The sequence below is a fragment of the Spea bombifrons genome, chromosome 10 (genome assembly GCF_027358695.1).
Source record: "Spea bombifrons isolate aSpeBom1 chromosome 10, aSpeBom1.2.pri, whole genome shotgun sequence".
In the NCBI taxonomy this organism is placed as follows: Eukaryota; Metazoa; Chordata; class Amphibia; order Anura; family Pelobatidae; genus Spea; species Spea bombifrons.
The window spans coordinates 24,391,963-24,405,238 of NC_071096.1; the positions used below are offsets into that span (position 1 = coordinate 24,391,963).

The 13,276-nt window shown below is 38.6% G+C and overlaps 1 protein-coding gene across 7 annotated transcripts in view; it reads right to left on the minus strand.

Moving 5' to 3' along the window:
- The window catches only part of NRXN2 (neurexin 2), a 200,491-nt gene that overhangs the window by 150,235 nt on the left and 36,980 nt on the right, over window positions 1-13,276 (minus strand). For all 7 annotated transcript variants that reach the window (XM_053449718.1, XM_053449719.1, XM_053449717.1 and 4 more), the window contains 4 exons: window positions 9,140-9,301; window positions 7,794-8,265; window positions 7,019-7,402; window positions 1,663-1,866 (listed from right to left, as the gene is read on the minus strand). In XM_053449718.1, the coding sequence (XP_053305693.1) occupies window positions 1,663-1,866; window positions 7,019-7,402; window positions 7,794-8,265; window positions 9,140-9,301 (1,222 nt within the window). The remainder of the gene's footprint in view (window positions 1-1,662; window positions 1,867-7,018; window positions 7,403-7,793; window positions 8,266-9,139; window positions 9,302-13,276) is intronic.

Here is a 13,276-nt window from a genome sequence, read left to right on the forward strand (position 1 = left end):
TTAGTTGAACATGAGCTTAACCCTTGCTCAGCTGAGGACTTTGCTGTGTGATTATTGGACTTTGACACCCGTCTTTTCTTTCTGCTGATTGTCTCCCTCCCTGAACTCTGCTACATCTTACACTCCTGAAACCTTGGCTGCCTGTACAGACCTTTGGAGTGTTTATTGATTACACTTTTACCTGTTACTTTAACTCTATTAAACAATAGTTTTTATCTTGAGTAGTGTATTATTTCTTCTTCTGGTGACCACTTGACTGTCAGAACCCCTGCCCCTGTGTTCCAGAAACTCAATTCCTGATGTGTATGGGTCTGACAACTGTCAATAACTTCTACCAAGGACATATGTATTTCACTCCTAAAGTCTAATTTCCCCTAGTTTAGTCTAGCCTGTATGTATTTTCTTTGTTTTTTTTTCCTGAATGTGATAGAATTCAGTTGGTTCCTTGATCAACTCTGTTTTTGTTTGTTCCTTTTGATTAATAAAATTGTACTTGCTAAATACACATATCATCATAAATCAAATGATGATGTTATGCCTAGAACATTAGTGCCTTATTTAACATCTTCACCTTAACCTACATCTGTTATAACCACCATCAAAAAAAGATAAAGGAATCTATTCACCAAAGAGGGAGTTGACAGTAGAGTTTGCAGGAGTTGTGGTTTCAACACCGTCATTTCATTATACATTATGAAGGTCCAACCTTAGTGAGCTTCTACTGTAATGCATAGTTAAATTAGTGAGATTACACTAACGTCTCCTCACTTATTAAATTATGTATTATATAGGACCAGCTCAGCCTTTCTAGCAGGAGGAACCTGCCAATATGTGTTCTTCATTATGAATAATGAAATGAGGGAGTTGATGTCACAACCTTTCAGCAAACCCTGCCAACTAACTGCCTTTAGTGAACACCAAAGACTGTCATGTTAAAGGACAGATTGTAAGTATTTGATTAAGACAGCTAGTATAAAATCCTTTTCTACAACTACTGTCTCATTTAGCTATTCTGAACTCAAGGAAAAAGTTGTTGACCGTGTGAGGGATGGAATGATATGACAGTGTAAAGGGTGACAAAAGTACATTTTTCTTGATGTGCCAAGAGAATGGTGGGGCTGGTATGTGCCACTCTGAATTGTCTACTCCATGCCTGACAGACTTGATACCTCTGAAGGTACCTAGAAAACAAGATAGCTTCATGCTAAAAAGATATCACCAGTAAGTCATGTCATGACTACTCCCAAGAACCAGTCACAAATACAAGCTATATAAAAACAAATTAAATTAGAATATCAATAATGTACAATTGCTTAATAATTCATTTGTTCACGTTTTAGCCTGACAAGGAATTTTAGTTGTTAGAGTGAAAATAATAACTATATTCTGCTGCACAGCACTGTGGAATATGATGACGCTTTATAAAACAATAAATAATAATAATAAATTGTGTAATAATATATTGCGAGTGGTCAACAGACTTAGAAATGCCTGTGGTGTGCTACTGGCCAGCCTTCAAACAACATTTCATTAATATATATATATATATATATATATATATATATATATATATATATATATATATAAAATATTTTGTGACTCTAATCATTGGCTGCTTATGGTAACAGCAAGAATAATCTTTAAGGAATCTTTAAGAAATACCTAAGTTTACGGTCAGCTTTACTTTCCCCCCATCAAGTTCTAATCGTAGGGTATCAGCCGACTCCTTGGAGGTGGTGGCTAAAAGAAGACCATATGCTCGTTGGGACATGAATCGTAAAGAGACATCTTCTGCTTCCGTGTGTGCAACCCCAGGGAGCAGGACCTTGAGGTACATGCTGCCATCATAGCTCAGGACTGCTGCTTCTGTAATGTTGAGGTGAAAAATGATTGTATTAAAAAATATGTTGTATCATACAATATAAGTGTGACAAAGCCAAATGAGAATAACAGAAAGAAAAAAATAGAAGACTAGCGAGGCAAATGGAAAAATGACAAGGTAGAATAAACAATTGTTTAAAAAGCAGAATTGTTGGAGTTGAGGAATATTAGAGAGGTCAGCATCGAAATACAAAACACTAAGTTTGATGGCAGAAACCATTGGTCAATGTACTCTTCTTTAAATCAATCTAATTTATCAGAATAGTAGTGTGTATATTTTCCCACTTATTTCTTGCATACACCAACGATTTGGTAAAAAAAAAAAAATACCTGCGTGTGAATAGCTCATGTCCCTTTATAAAAATACTACAGTAAGTGAGCTGATCATCTTTTTCCACACACTACTGCAAACCGAGTTCCTGACCCCTATTTCACACGTGTGGTTTTAATTCAATGAAAAAATGTGAATACATTTTTTACAAAAAAATTCTTCTATGTTTAAAAATGATTCAGTATTTTGTTTTATCACAAGGTTATGTCTGAGCCACTGCTTCACCTAACTGTGAAACTTGCTTTAACACGTTTGCTTAGTCTGATCAATTGCAATTAAACATTGATTAAACAGGTTTAAAATGTCCATTATACCTCCAATAATGTATAATTAGCTGAAAAATACAAAACGTCTGCTGTGATAACTCTTTATGTTGCAAGCAGATATAGTCTAGCACTAATTGATAGCAAAATTCAACACAATAAGGTTGTGTATTCAAATGCTTCTGCTTTTTGAATACATACTTTGTTTTATTCTATGGATTTCTGGATGAAATTGATGTGTTTTTTCTTTGATGTTGTTAATTACAGATTCAAGTGGCAACATTATTTCAACCTACACATTCAACCAACTTCTTAGATCAACAATAATTAGATTGTTCCATGTGGCGTTTGCCATTAAATCCCTTAATGTTGATGGCTGTCTAACATCTATCCAACCCTAATGTCACTTTTTTAAATTGTGTTTATATTATTAATTATACATTGCTTTTTCCCCGAGACTTTGTAGAAAACCATATTCACACATTTAATCTTTGACATTTATAGGCAAATATTAGAAGTTGCATGACACTAGTCTACATGTGTTTTTTTTCCCCAAAAGTTGGGACTGTAGCTTTAGCAGTGCACACAGATTCCATGCCCACATACAAAAGTATGTTTAGCAAAAACAGAAACCCTAGGCTCTTTCAACAAGGATCGTAACACCCTACATGCATGTGTTTCTTATGTTTTGGTGGAAATTAAAGGTGCGATTTAAAGCCCCAAGTAGTGTTGTATCGAAGAATGTATATTTAAATACTTTGTTAGCACTTTAACTCCGTAAGGATGCAGAACATACTAAAACATCTCTCTGGTTCAAGACCCGTCAGCGGGAATGCCCCCAACATCAGCGGGAACTCCCACCGACGTTAGAGGGAACTCCCACCGACGTTAGAGGGAACTCCCACCGACTTAAGCGGGACCGCCCACCAACGTCAGCAGGGCCGCCCACCAACGTCAGCGGGACCTCCCGGAGCCCAGAAGTTCCCTTGTATTTCCACTGCTTAATCACTCAATTATAGTGTTTTTGGGGGTTTTGATTTGTTCCTTAATCCTATTTTAGAGTAGTCTACTATACAGTGGTCTACTACATGATAATATTGCTCCCTGCGTATTGCAGCTAATATTGTTTGCATGTAATAAGATATATTTCATAGCAAGCTACAATTTCAAATATTGTTTATTGGTTAATTTTCCATTGTAATTGTAGAAATAAATATGCTTGATATTATAATAAAGGAGAAGCAGACATGTATTTTACTATCTGAAACAACTTTTACCACATCTGAAGTTCCTGCATACTCTGAGCATACATTGAGCCGGTATTTTGTCTAAGGGAGGGAGACTTAGGTCCTAAACAATTTCAAAATAATTACATTCTAATTATGTAAGATTTTGTTGGAAACACATGTGATATGACACAGTTGCAGGCATTGATAGTTAACTGCAACAGAAAAGAAAAAGAAAAAAACCGTCAAAGTTTCTATATCATTTTTAGATAATTACATCTTAAAGAGAAGTGAATAAAACTGACCTGCTAAGGTTAATTAATTAATTGTCCAGGTATACCTAACAAGCAGCCATCCCTATATCAGAACGGATATTGCAGAGGCACAAGCCACTTTCCATCTGTGTGCCACTTTCCACCCAAGTGCCAATTTTCCTAAGTGCCACTGTTTTGGAGTTTACCAAGCAATATTTCCGCTCACACAAGTCCTATTCCCACCTCCTCTCACTCTCTCTTCTACTTCTTTTAGCAGCTGGGGATATTTCCCCAAATCCTGGCCCTCCTTTGGCTCTCTCTTCCTCATCCTCTCCCAGTCAACGTTCCCGACACCTACTACGTTGTCCCTTTTTAAACTGTATCCGCCCAAGCCTCCCTGCACTTTCAATGTGTTAAGAAAACCTGCGGTCGGCTATTTTGTCTCCTCCAGGTGCTATTCCAAAGCATTTCCAAGCTGCTTCCACTGTCAAGGAGACCAGCCTCTCTCCTCCATCCTAAACCGTCTGGCTATCTGAGACTGACTCGCCCCTTCCTCTCACTTGTACGTATTGAATCTGAGCAAGTTCCAACAAACCACGCTACATCTTCACTGGATCCATGGCTTCTCTGGCTCCCTCTAGGATGTTGCCTGTCTGGCTGCTTCACATCCAAGATTAGATACTTTATTTCCGTTATAGTTAAATTGTTGTAACTATCAAGTTACAAAGTATGATTTCTGCCCCCTGCCCTTTCCTCCAGTCCTTTATGTGCCCCATGCATTCTCCTCCTGCCTTGTATCTGACATCACACTTGCTCATTCACCTTCTATAATGGTAATCTGGTCTCCTCTGATCTCCCTGTGAAGCTGTGGAGACGATATTGAGAGGAGAGATGAGAGGGGGAGCAAGAGAGGAGGGGAGGGTGTCAGTGTTTGAGAGTGTGTGAGAGAACAAACTACAGGAGAGATGGGAGAGGGAGCAAGAGATAGGAGGGGAAGCTAATTAGTATGTGAAAGAGAGGTTAATTGGCATTTGCATATTAATTATAAAAACTACCTAAATTGTATTAGTTTGATAAAATTGTCCCTTGACCATGAAGTGTATGTTTAACTCCAATATCCAGTATAATGGAAAGATGTGCCTACCTTTTTTGCAGCCGGATAAAGGCTCAAACATGAATCAGTCTTTGCATAATGAATCTACCATTTCTGCTGGGAGGCAGTTCTACTAATCCACCATCCCCTAAATAGTAAAGATCTTCCGGCGTTAAATAAAAGTAAAAACCCTAGGGCTTCTGTGGGTCTCAAGCTGCTAGTGTTGAAATTCTAGTCTGCTCTACCACTGTGGAAGCAGTACAATATTTGTTTTGCTGTATGTAACTTCTTGAGCATCCTGTCCTTGATTGTTTTCTGAAGAGGTTGTCACAACCCTTGCCGCTGCAGCAATCTCTCACTCCCCTCCATCCACAGACAGAGGGAGAGATGTCGTCTCAGCTCTGTATTTGCCATGGCAACAGATCTCTACTCTCCTACATGGCTGATGCAGGCTTCTTTAAGGAGGTGTGGCTGTACGGAATCATGTAATCCGAGAATGTCAAATGCAACATGAAATCCCTCTGATCAGTACTCACTTTGCTTAGCTGTTAGCTGGTACTTGTATCAGTAGCTTGGCATTTTCTCTGCTTTACTCATTTTGACTACCTGGTGTACATGACCTTTAACTTGCACACTAACGTTCCGTTTTGGATTTAACCCTTTGTATCCTGATGCCTGGTTGTTTGTATCATCAGCCATTGGATCTTTGGGGATCAACCCCTGGGTGATATTGGTTGATCTTGTGTATATGCAATGAAACCCTTCCTTTTAGGAACCCCAGACTTTGACTGGTCAGGATACCTTTTGTGAGGGTTATAGAAGTTGTATTTGCTAATAATTAACAACTGTTAGATTTATTGGACTTCTGAATGCTTAACATCTGTGCCCACTTTGAACCTTAACCACATTTTCTGAGTACATTGCCAAAAATGTGAATCATAGATTTTTTAAGCCTTTCTGATCCCAGCAAAAGTAACATCTTCTAATTAACAGGTAACCATTCCAGAAAATGTCTTTGAGGGATGTCTTTTACAGAATGCAAACAATAAACAAGGTTTTGCCATTCATTTTTATTTATTTAATTGGGAGTCCTCCTCGTGATCAGAGATTTGTATCCGTTTGTATTAAATAGTAGACTTGTGCATTCAGATCCGTCCCAACTTGTTTTTAAAGAAAATTGACTTGTTTACAAAAACAAGGGTGATCCTGAGGAAACTAGCAAAAACAAATTGCAAAACAGTTCAAAATTTCGTTAAATTCGTCCATTCATTCCTTTGTCTGCTAAAGTTATCGCTCCCTCTCACACATTTTCTGGGATGGTTGCCAGTAATTACAAGATGTTGCTTTATCCGAGGTCATACAGGCTTAAACAAGCTATGATTAGCATTTTCTTCTGCTGGGAGGCTGTTCCACATATCCACCTCCCTCTCATTAAAGTAAGTCTTCCTTACATTAAGTATAGTTTTATTACATTAAATAAAAGTAAAAGTCTCAGTGGGAGCATAATGAATATGAAAATTAACCATTTCAATGTCCGCGAGGAAATCTGTGCATTAATTTGCCTCTACAGACAAGCAAGAATAATAATTTAAAGCAGCTTCTATTTCAGGCACTGCACACCTGTGTTTTTTCTATGCAGCAGGACACTGTCTCACATACTGACTCCCGCTCCCTCTTGCCCACTCTCTGTCAGCATGGTCTGCCATGAAATCAGTAGATATAAGGAAACACTGAATAAGTGAGCTGGTGGGGGACAGGTACAAGACGGAGGGTGCATGCGCACAGATAGGAATTGTGGACACAGAGAGAGATGTGGTTTTGGCCCCAAAATTTTATTTCCAAATTAAAAAAAGACCCTGAATTTCATCTGAACTGCAGAAAATGGAATTATTAAAAATGGAAACAAAAATATTGTGCAAGTCTATTTAATGGTACTGTTCTATCAAGCCGCATGCTAAACCTTCACTCACCTCTTTCACAGGTGTCCCCAAGGTATCCTGTTCCCACGCAGTCACAGATGAAGCGATTCCAGCCCTCTCGGCACTGTGCCCCATTTCTACATGGGGAGCTTGTACACTGGCGCTGGTTTTCCCGTGTACAGAAGGGGGAGACACCTGGGGTTCCTGATAAATCTGCCAGCCGTCGGATATCTCGACTTTTACCATCCACAAAGAGGTCCCTGATGCAACCAACAAATCCAAGACCAAGGGATGCTGTCCAGACCTCAGGAGGAAGCTGTAAATCTTCTCTTGGTTCTGGTAGACCTCCAAGGTACATATCCCCTTCAAGATCAAGTATCTCACTTTCACCTCCAGCCTGGAACGGGGTATTTCTGCTGTTCACAGAGATAGAACCTGGGAATTGCATAGAAAACGAATTGAGAAAATGTTCACTAATACATGGAAGAAGGAATTTATGAAAAATATAGACACAGCAAAACTATTGTTCTATGTTTTTAGTGTGAAATTGAAAACAATGTTTTTTTTCTTCTCTATGTGTTTGAAAATAAATGGTGACAGGCATGGGCTGACCAATAAGCATCCCAATCCCAATTGGGCAAACTTGCAGAAGTAGTTAGATAGCAGAAATTAATAGACTACTAGTTTGAAATAATGTGGAAAATGATGGTATATTTTGATGGTGTTATGTTCAGTCTCATATGAACAAGTGAAAACTGTGCTCTGTAGTCTAGTCCAATCGTCACTGATGTTTTGTGTAATGGTAAAAAAAGAATAATAAACAAACCTTTCCTGCCATCCCTCTGGATGTCGACATGACACCATTCCCCATCATTGACTTTCTTGTGACTGGCTTTAACTTTTATTCCACCAGAGCCAAGATCAAGAAGAAGATACAAGGTGCCATCAAGCAACTCCACTGCAAAATAATCAGCCTTTGGTGGCCTTTCTGGTCTCCCCGTTGTTACAGCACCAAGACCTGTACTTGTTGCACCACCTGCAACTCGTGGTCTCCCCTGGCTGAAGAGCAGAAGACCATTAGGCTCTGTGGTTCTAAAATCAAAAGATATGGATCCAGCCTTCTTGGTCTCCCAGCGAGGTAGTCGTAGAAAAGCTTCAGGAACTTGAAATGTGACAGGGTCTAAAGAAGGAACGTTTTCACATCGGAAGAGGAGGTCACCACTAAGTCGCATCTTTGGGTCACCATCCGCAGCAAGACGAGAGAGTTCTAGTTTAAAATCATTATTTTTGTAGACAACCTGGTGGAAAGCATGACAGAGAATAATTAAGAGGCTTTGATGTAAAGGACACAAAATTACAGCAGCCCATAATTTGTCATAATTCGCCCAATAATACACACTTATTGGCTTGTCTGTTCCCTCTCTGAAGAAAAAAGAAAATGTGGCATCAGTTTATGGCCTTCCTAATCTCTGATGTATTCATAAATGCATATTTATATAAGGCTGCATTGGAGGGGGCACATTCAGAAAAGAGGTTTAGACCTATATTGTCATTCGAAATAAATAAAAAACACCTAGTACGTGAGTGTGTGTTGGCATGACAGTTACTCTTTAGTCAAGGATTTACACTGACTTTGTGGTCAGTTAAATTGTTAAGGGTCTATTTGACTGACTGGACTTGATTAAGATTGCATGCCCACGCATGCTAAAACTCACTAGGCAACTGATAATTTAAGGGTTGCTTGTGAGTTTGTTGCGAGTAAACCTTACATTTTACAAAATGCTCATGAAGGTAAGCTACTTGAATGATATGTTTTACATTTAACACATAATTAATCCTCTGGGGTATATGACTCGCCTATACATCATTTAACTCCCACCCCATTACAGGTCAGAGGGTAAACGAAAAAATATTTAAGTACCACCTTCCCCACTACACATAGGGTAAGGGAATAGAGGGTCAAGCCTCATCCACAGTTTGGCTAATACAGCATCTAGGGGACCCTTTGCAAACATTTCTATTTGTCGAAGGTGGAATAAGATACTGTTTGAACACAATCAGTCTGTAAAGAAGGCTTTTGCTTACAATTTTTCAAAGCACTTCCAATCTGATACAATGTTGAAGTAACAGTAACATTCAATTTTAGACAATATTCTAAAACTTAATACTCACATCCTTAAGGCAGCCCATAAAGTTGTTACTGACCGGGGACCCTGGAAGATCAGCTGTGTTTGGGCTGCCACCTATATAGAAGAAGTCATCACTCCCCAGCATTGTGTAATCCTCTTGGGTGTATCCCGTTGAAGTAAGAATACCATCTACAGAGATGGTGACCTTTAAGGTGAGGAAGGAGGAGGAGAAGGAAGAAATAGAGACAGAGTGTAGGGGTATAGAAGGAAGGTAAAAAGAAAAGAAGAGATCCAAAAAAAGAGGGAAGTTGGAGGGGGGGGGGTAAAAATATATAAGTTAGAAAAAGGCACTGACATATGCTAAACTCTCACCATTTCTATGTCTGTTCTGTTTCTGAGGAAGGACCAGCTCTTCACCAATGTCAGAAGCATGGGGGGATAATTGAAGGTGATGGAAAGGCAACGGGTAGAGAAAGATGAATAAAGATATGGAGGGAAGAGGACACAGTTGGGGGTGTGAAAAAAGTCAGGAATGATGAATGAGAGTGAGACATTGATTGGTTTGGAAAAAGGGATCAGGTTAGGATTCTGAAATATGTTGTAAGAAGTGGTGGATCAGGCAGGAAAAATATGTTTAATTTATGGGAGGCAGTTGTCATATGGAAACACGTGCATTTTTACTTGGTCTGGTCTAAGGTATAAAGGATGAGTTGAAGGAAGAGGGACAGACCTCACTGTCCACAGAAAAAAAACCCTACTTTTCTTCACCCAAGCTTTCAACAGTTAGTTCCACCTCTCTTCCACATACCACACATTTTATGCCTATGTCAAAAAAGGGATTTTTTTTAATCTAGCCCTGTATTTAAGCAAGCCTTACGTTGTTTTTGTCTCCTCTCTTATATAAGTATATGTACTATGTATTACTTCATAAACCATTTATGCAATATGCATATCATGCCATTATATTTTATTTTACTTGTATTTACTTTTGTAGCACTTTTTACACCAAATATGCAGAATATTCCCAATTTCTAATGCGCTTTTCTTTTAGTATTCATCCACTTTCCTCTTCTTCTCTGCTTCAATATAGTTCAAAAATTAAGGCTAATCATTCTACTGAAACTCACTACACCCAATTTCTGCTACCTTCAAACAATGCCTTAAAATTATTTCCCTTAAAAAAAAAGAAACCAATTCATATAACTACCCCTCCTGACCATTATCCTGCATTGACTGACACAATCTCACACCTTTGGGGTGTATAAATGTTCCTATTTTTCCTCAGAGATAAGTCTGAAAGACATGTTGTATCACTGTCTCTGTTAAACTGAATCTTACAATAGCTTATATGGGCTGTATCTGGTGATACCCTATAGAAATGTATTTGTATTCCTTATAAACACCCAGTATCCATTATAGATACCATACCATTTTGTCATTCACCTATGTACAGATCCCTTACTGAATTTCCTCCATCATCTTGTACTGGTGAACATCTTCCATTTCTTAGACATCCCCAAGTCTTTTGGGCTTTTTCATGTACGAAGCACCTTAATTCGTGCTCTCTACTTGTTTACTTCCCTTACATTATTTTCTGTCATCCACCCTTATTTTTTTCAAAAAAATGTATTTCATTCCCTTAACATAATCTCTCCTTTTAAAATATCTAGACTGTGCAAGCAGTGTAGGCACTTTTAATATGCCCATGGCAATAACATGTTGTTATCCAGAAACAAGCAGTCTTTATATTTTAATGGCATAAGTGATTTGGGACCCTTTTAAACCATTGAGTCTCTGTATTTTTTTTTAAATACTCTTGTTTTTTGAATTGATCCCTTAAAGAAAGCATTGTTGAGGGAAATCTGTTCACAGCTTATTGTGTTTTGTGTTGGTTTGCAGCCACTGTTAGTAACACATGGACATGCAGTTAGCTTATGAAATAACACTGTGCTGGTGTTTTCTTGTTAATTAACATTTGCCAACAAAAAATGTAAAAGAAAAATTCTTGTTTTTTGATGCCCAAAAACATGTGCACAAGATTGCTCAAACATCAACAGGCATACGCATACTATACATCTTTCTTTCTTAGACATTTCCATCTGCTTCTGTTTTTGACTAGAACTATTTTTCCAGTAATCATTATCCTACATATCAATGTAGTACTAAATTGTTACCCATTAAGACATCAATAACATTTAGGGATAAATGCTTTAAGTGTGGTTTGATCTGATTTAATGACAGATGCTTGCAGTGTACCTGGCTGCGTACAGTACTTACTGAAGAATGTATTAATGTCAAGGACCAAGAAGCATACCTCCAAACAATATAAGCTAGGACTTGTTGCACTACTGGGCATGACCAAAACAGAATACCCCTGCCCAGATATTGGGGAAAAAAAAACAGAGAGTAGGGTATAAATTGTTAAATACAGTATTTAGGCCTAGGTCTGAGGAAGATGTATACTGCCAACATCGGGAAGGAGTCATATGTGCTCAAACAGCACAAATAGGTATGATTACAGTGCCTTGCAAAAGTATTCACCCCTCCTAGGCATTTTTCCTCTTTTGCATTACAACCTGGAATTAAACTAGACTTTTATTTGGATTTAATATAATGGATATACACAAAATGGTCCAAAACAAATTCTATTAACCCCTTAACGTCCATTGACGGGTCAGGCATGTCATGCAAAAACGGTCATGTGACAACCAATGACGTGACTGGCACGTCATTTCATTAAACAAGCTTAGTGATCGTAGATCACTTTCTTCACTTAAACAGTGTTGCTGTAATGCCTCGATGCCGAGGCATTCAGCAACACCGAGATCGGCATCAGGGGCTATGTCGGGCCCCTCCCTGGGGCGTTAACATCCGCCATACAAAGTTTAAACTTCAATGGTGTTGCTGAAATGCCTCAATCATGAGGCATTCAGCAACACCGAACACTCACCCCAGAACGCGTTGTGACCACTCCGGAGAAAGTGGTCACAACCGCAATGTAAGTTAAAAAACGCGCATTTCCTAAATGCATTTCTGCATTTTACCTACCAAACAACCCAACAAACCCATGCATGGGGGGTATCACTGTACTCGAGAGATATTGCTGAACAAATATTGGGGTCTTGTTTGAAAGTGACATATACCAGGAGCTGTAAATCCATACCTGAATTTTTGTGATAAAAAAACACAAGATAAATTACTACAACAAAGTTTGACATAGAGTAGTAGTAGAATTAGTGCATGGAAAGGGTTAAAATACCAGCAGGTGTCTAGTTTTCATAAATATATGGTTTGATGGGGTAAATTGCATTGGCCAGCTTCAAAGATACCCAAACTAGCACATGGGGCAGAATGACCAGATTGCAATAGCAAATCTGCAAAACGCTACTTGTACTTATTGCCCAATAACTTGCAGAAAAAAACAAAAAAACATTGGGTATTTCTAAACTCAGGAAAAAAACTAGAATCTATTTAGCAGTTTTTTTCATTAGCTTTTTTGGACGAGTAAAAGATTTTTCAAATAAAAAAATTACATAATATGATAAAAAATGGTATCTGACGAAAGCTCTTGTTGACCTGAAAAAAACAATATATAACTTGTGTGGGTTCATTAAATGAGTGGAGAAAATTACATCTAAACTCGAGCACCGAAAAAGTGTTAAAATAGCCTCGGTCCAAAAGGGTACAAAAAGTAAAAAAACAGCCTGGTTCTTGAGGGGTTAAGAAATGGAAGGAATATCGCACCATAACAAACCTGCCAAGAGAGAGCTGCCCACCAAAACTCATAGTCCAGGAAACGAGGCATTAATCAGATAGGCAACAAAGAGACCAAAGATAAATCCGAAGGAGCTGAAAAGCTACACAACGGAGATTGGAGTATCTGTCCATATGACCACTTTAAGCCATACACTCCACAGAGCTGGGCTTTATGGAAGAGTGGCCAGAAAAGAAGACAAAAATAAGCAAATGTGTCTGCTGTTCACAATAGGCATGTGGGAGACACCCCAAACATATGGAAGAAGGTACTCTGGTCAGATGAGACTAAAATTTAGCTTTTTGGCCGTCAAGGAAAATGCTATGACTGCCACAAACTCAACACCTCTCACCACCCCGAAAACACGATTCCCACAGTGAAGCATGCTGGTGGCAGCACCATGCTGTGTAATGTTTTTCCTGAAGG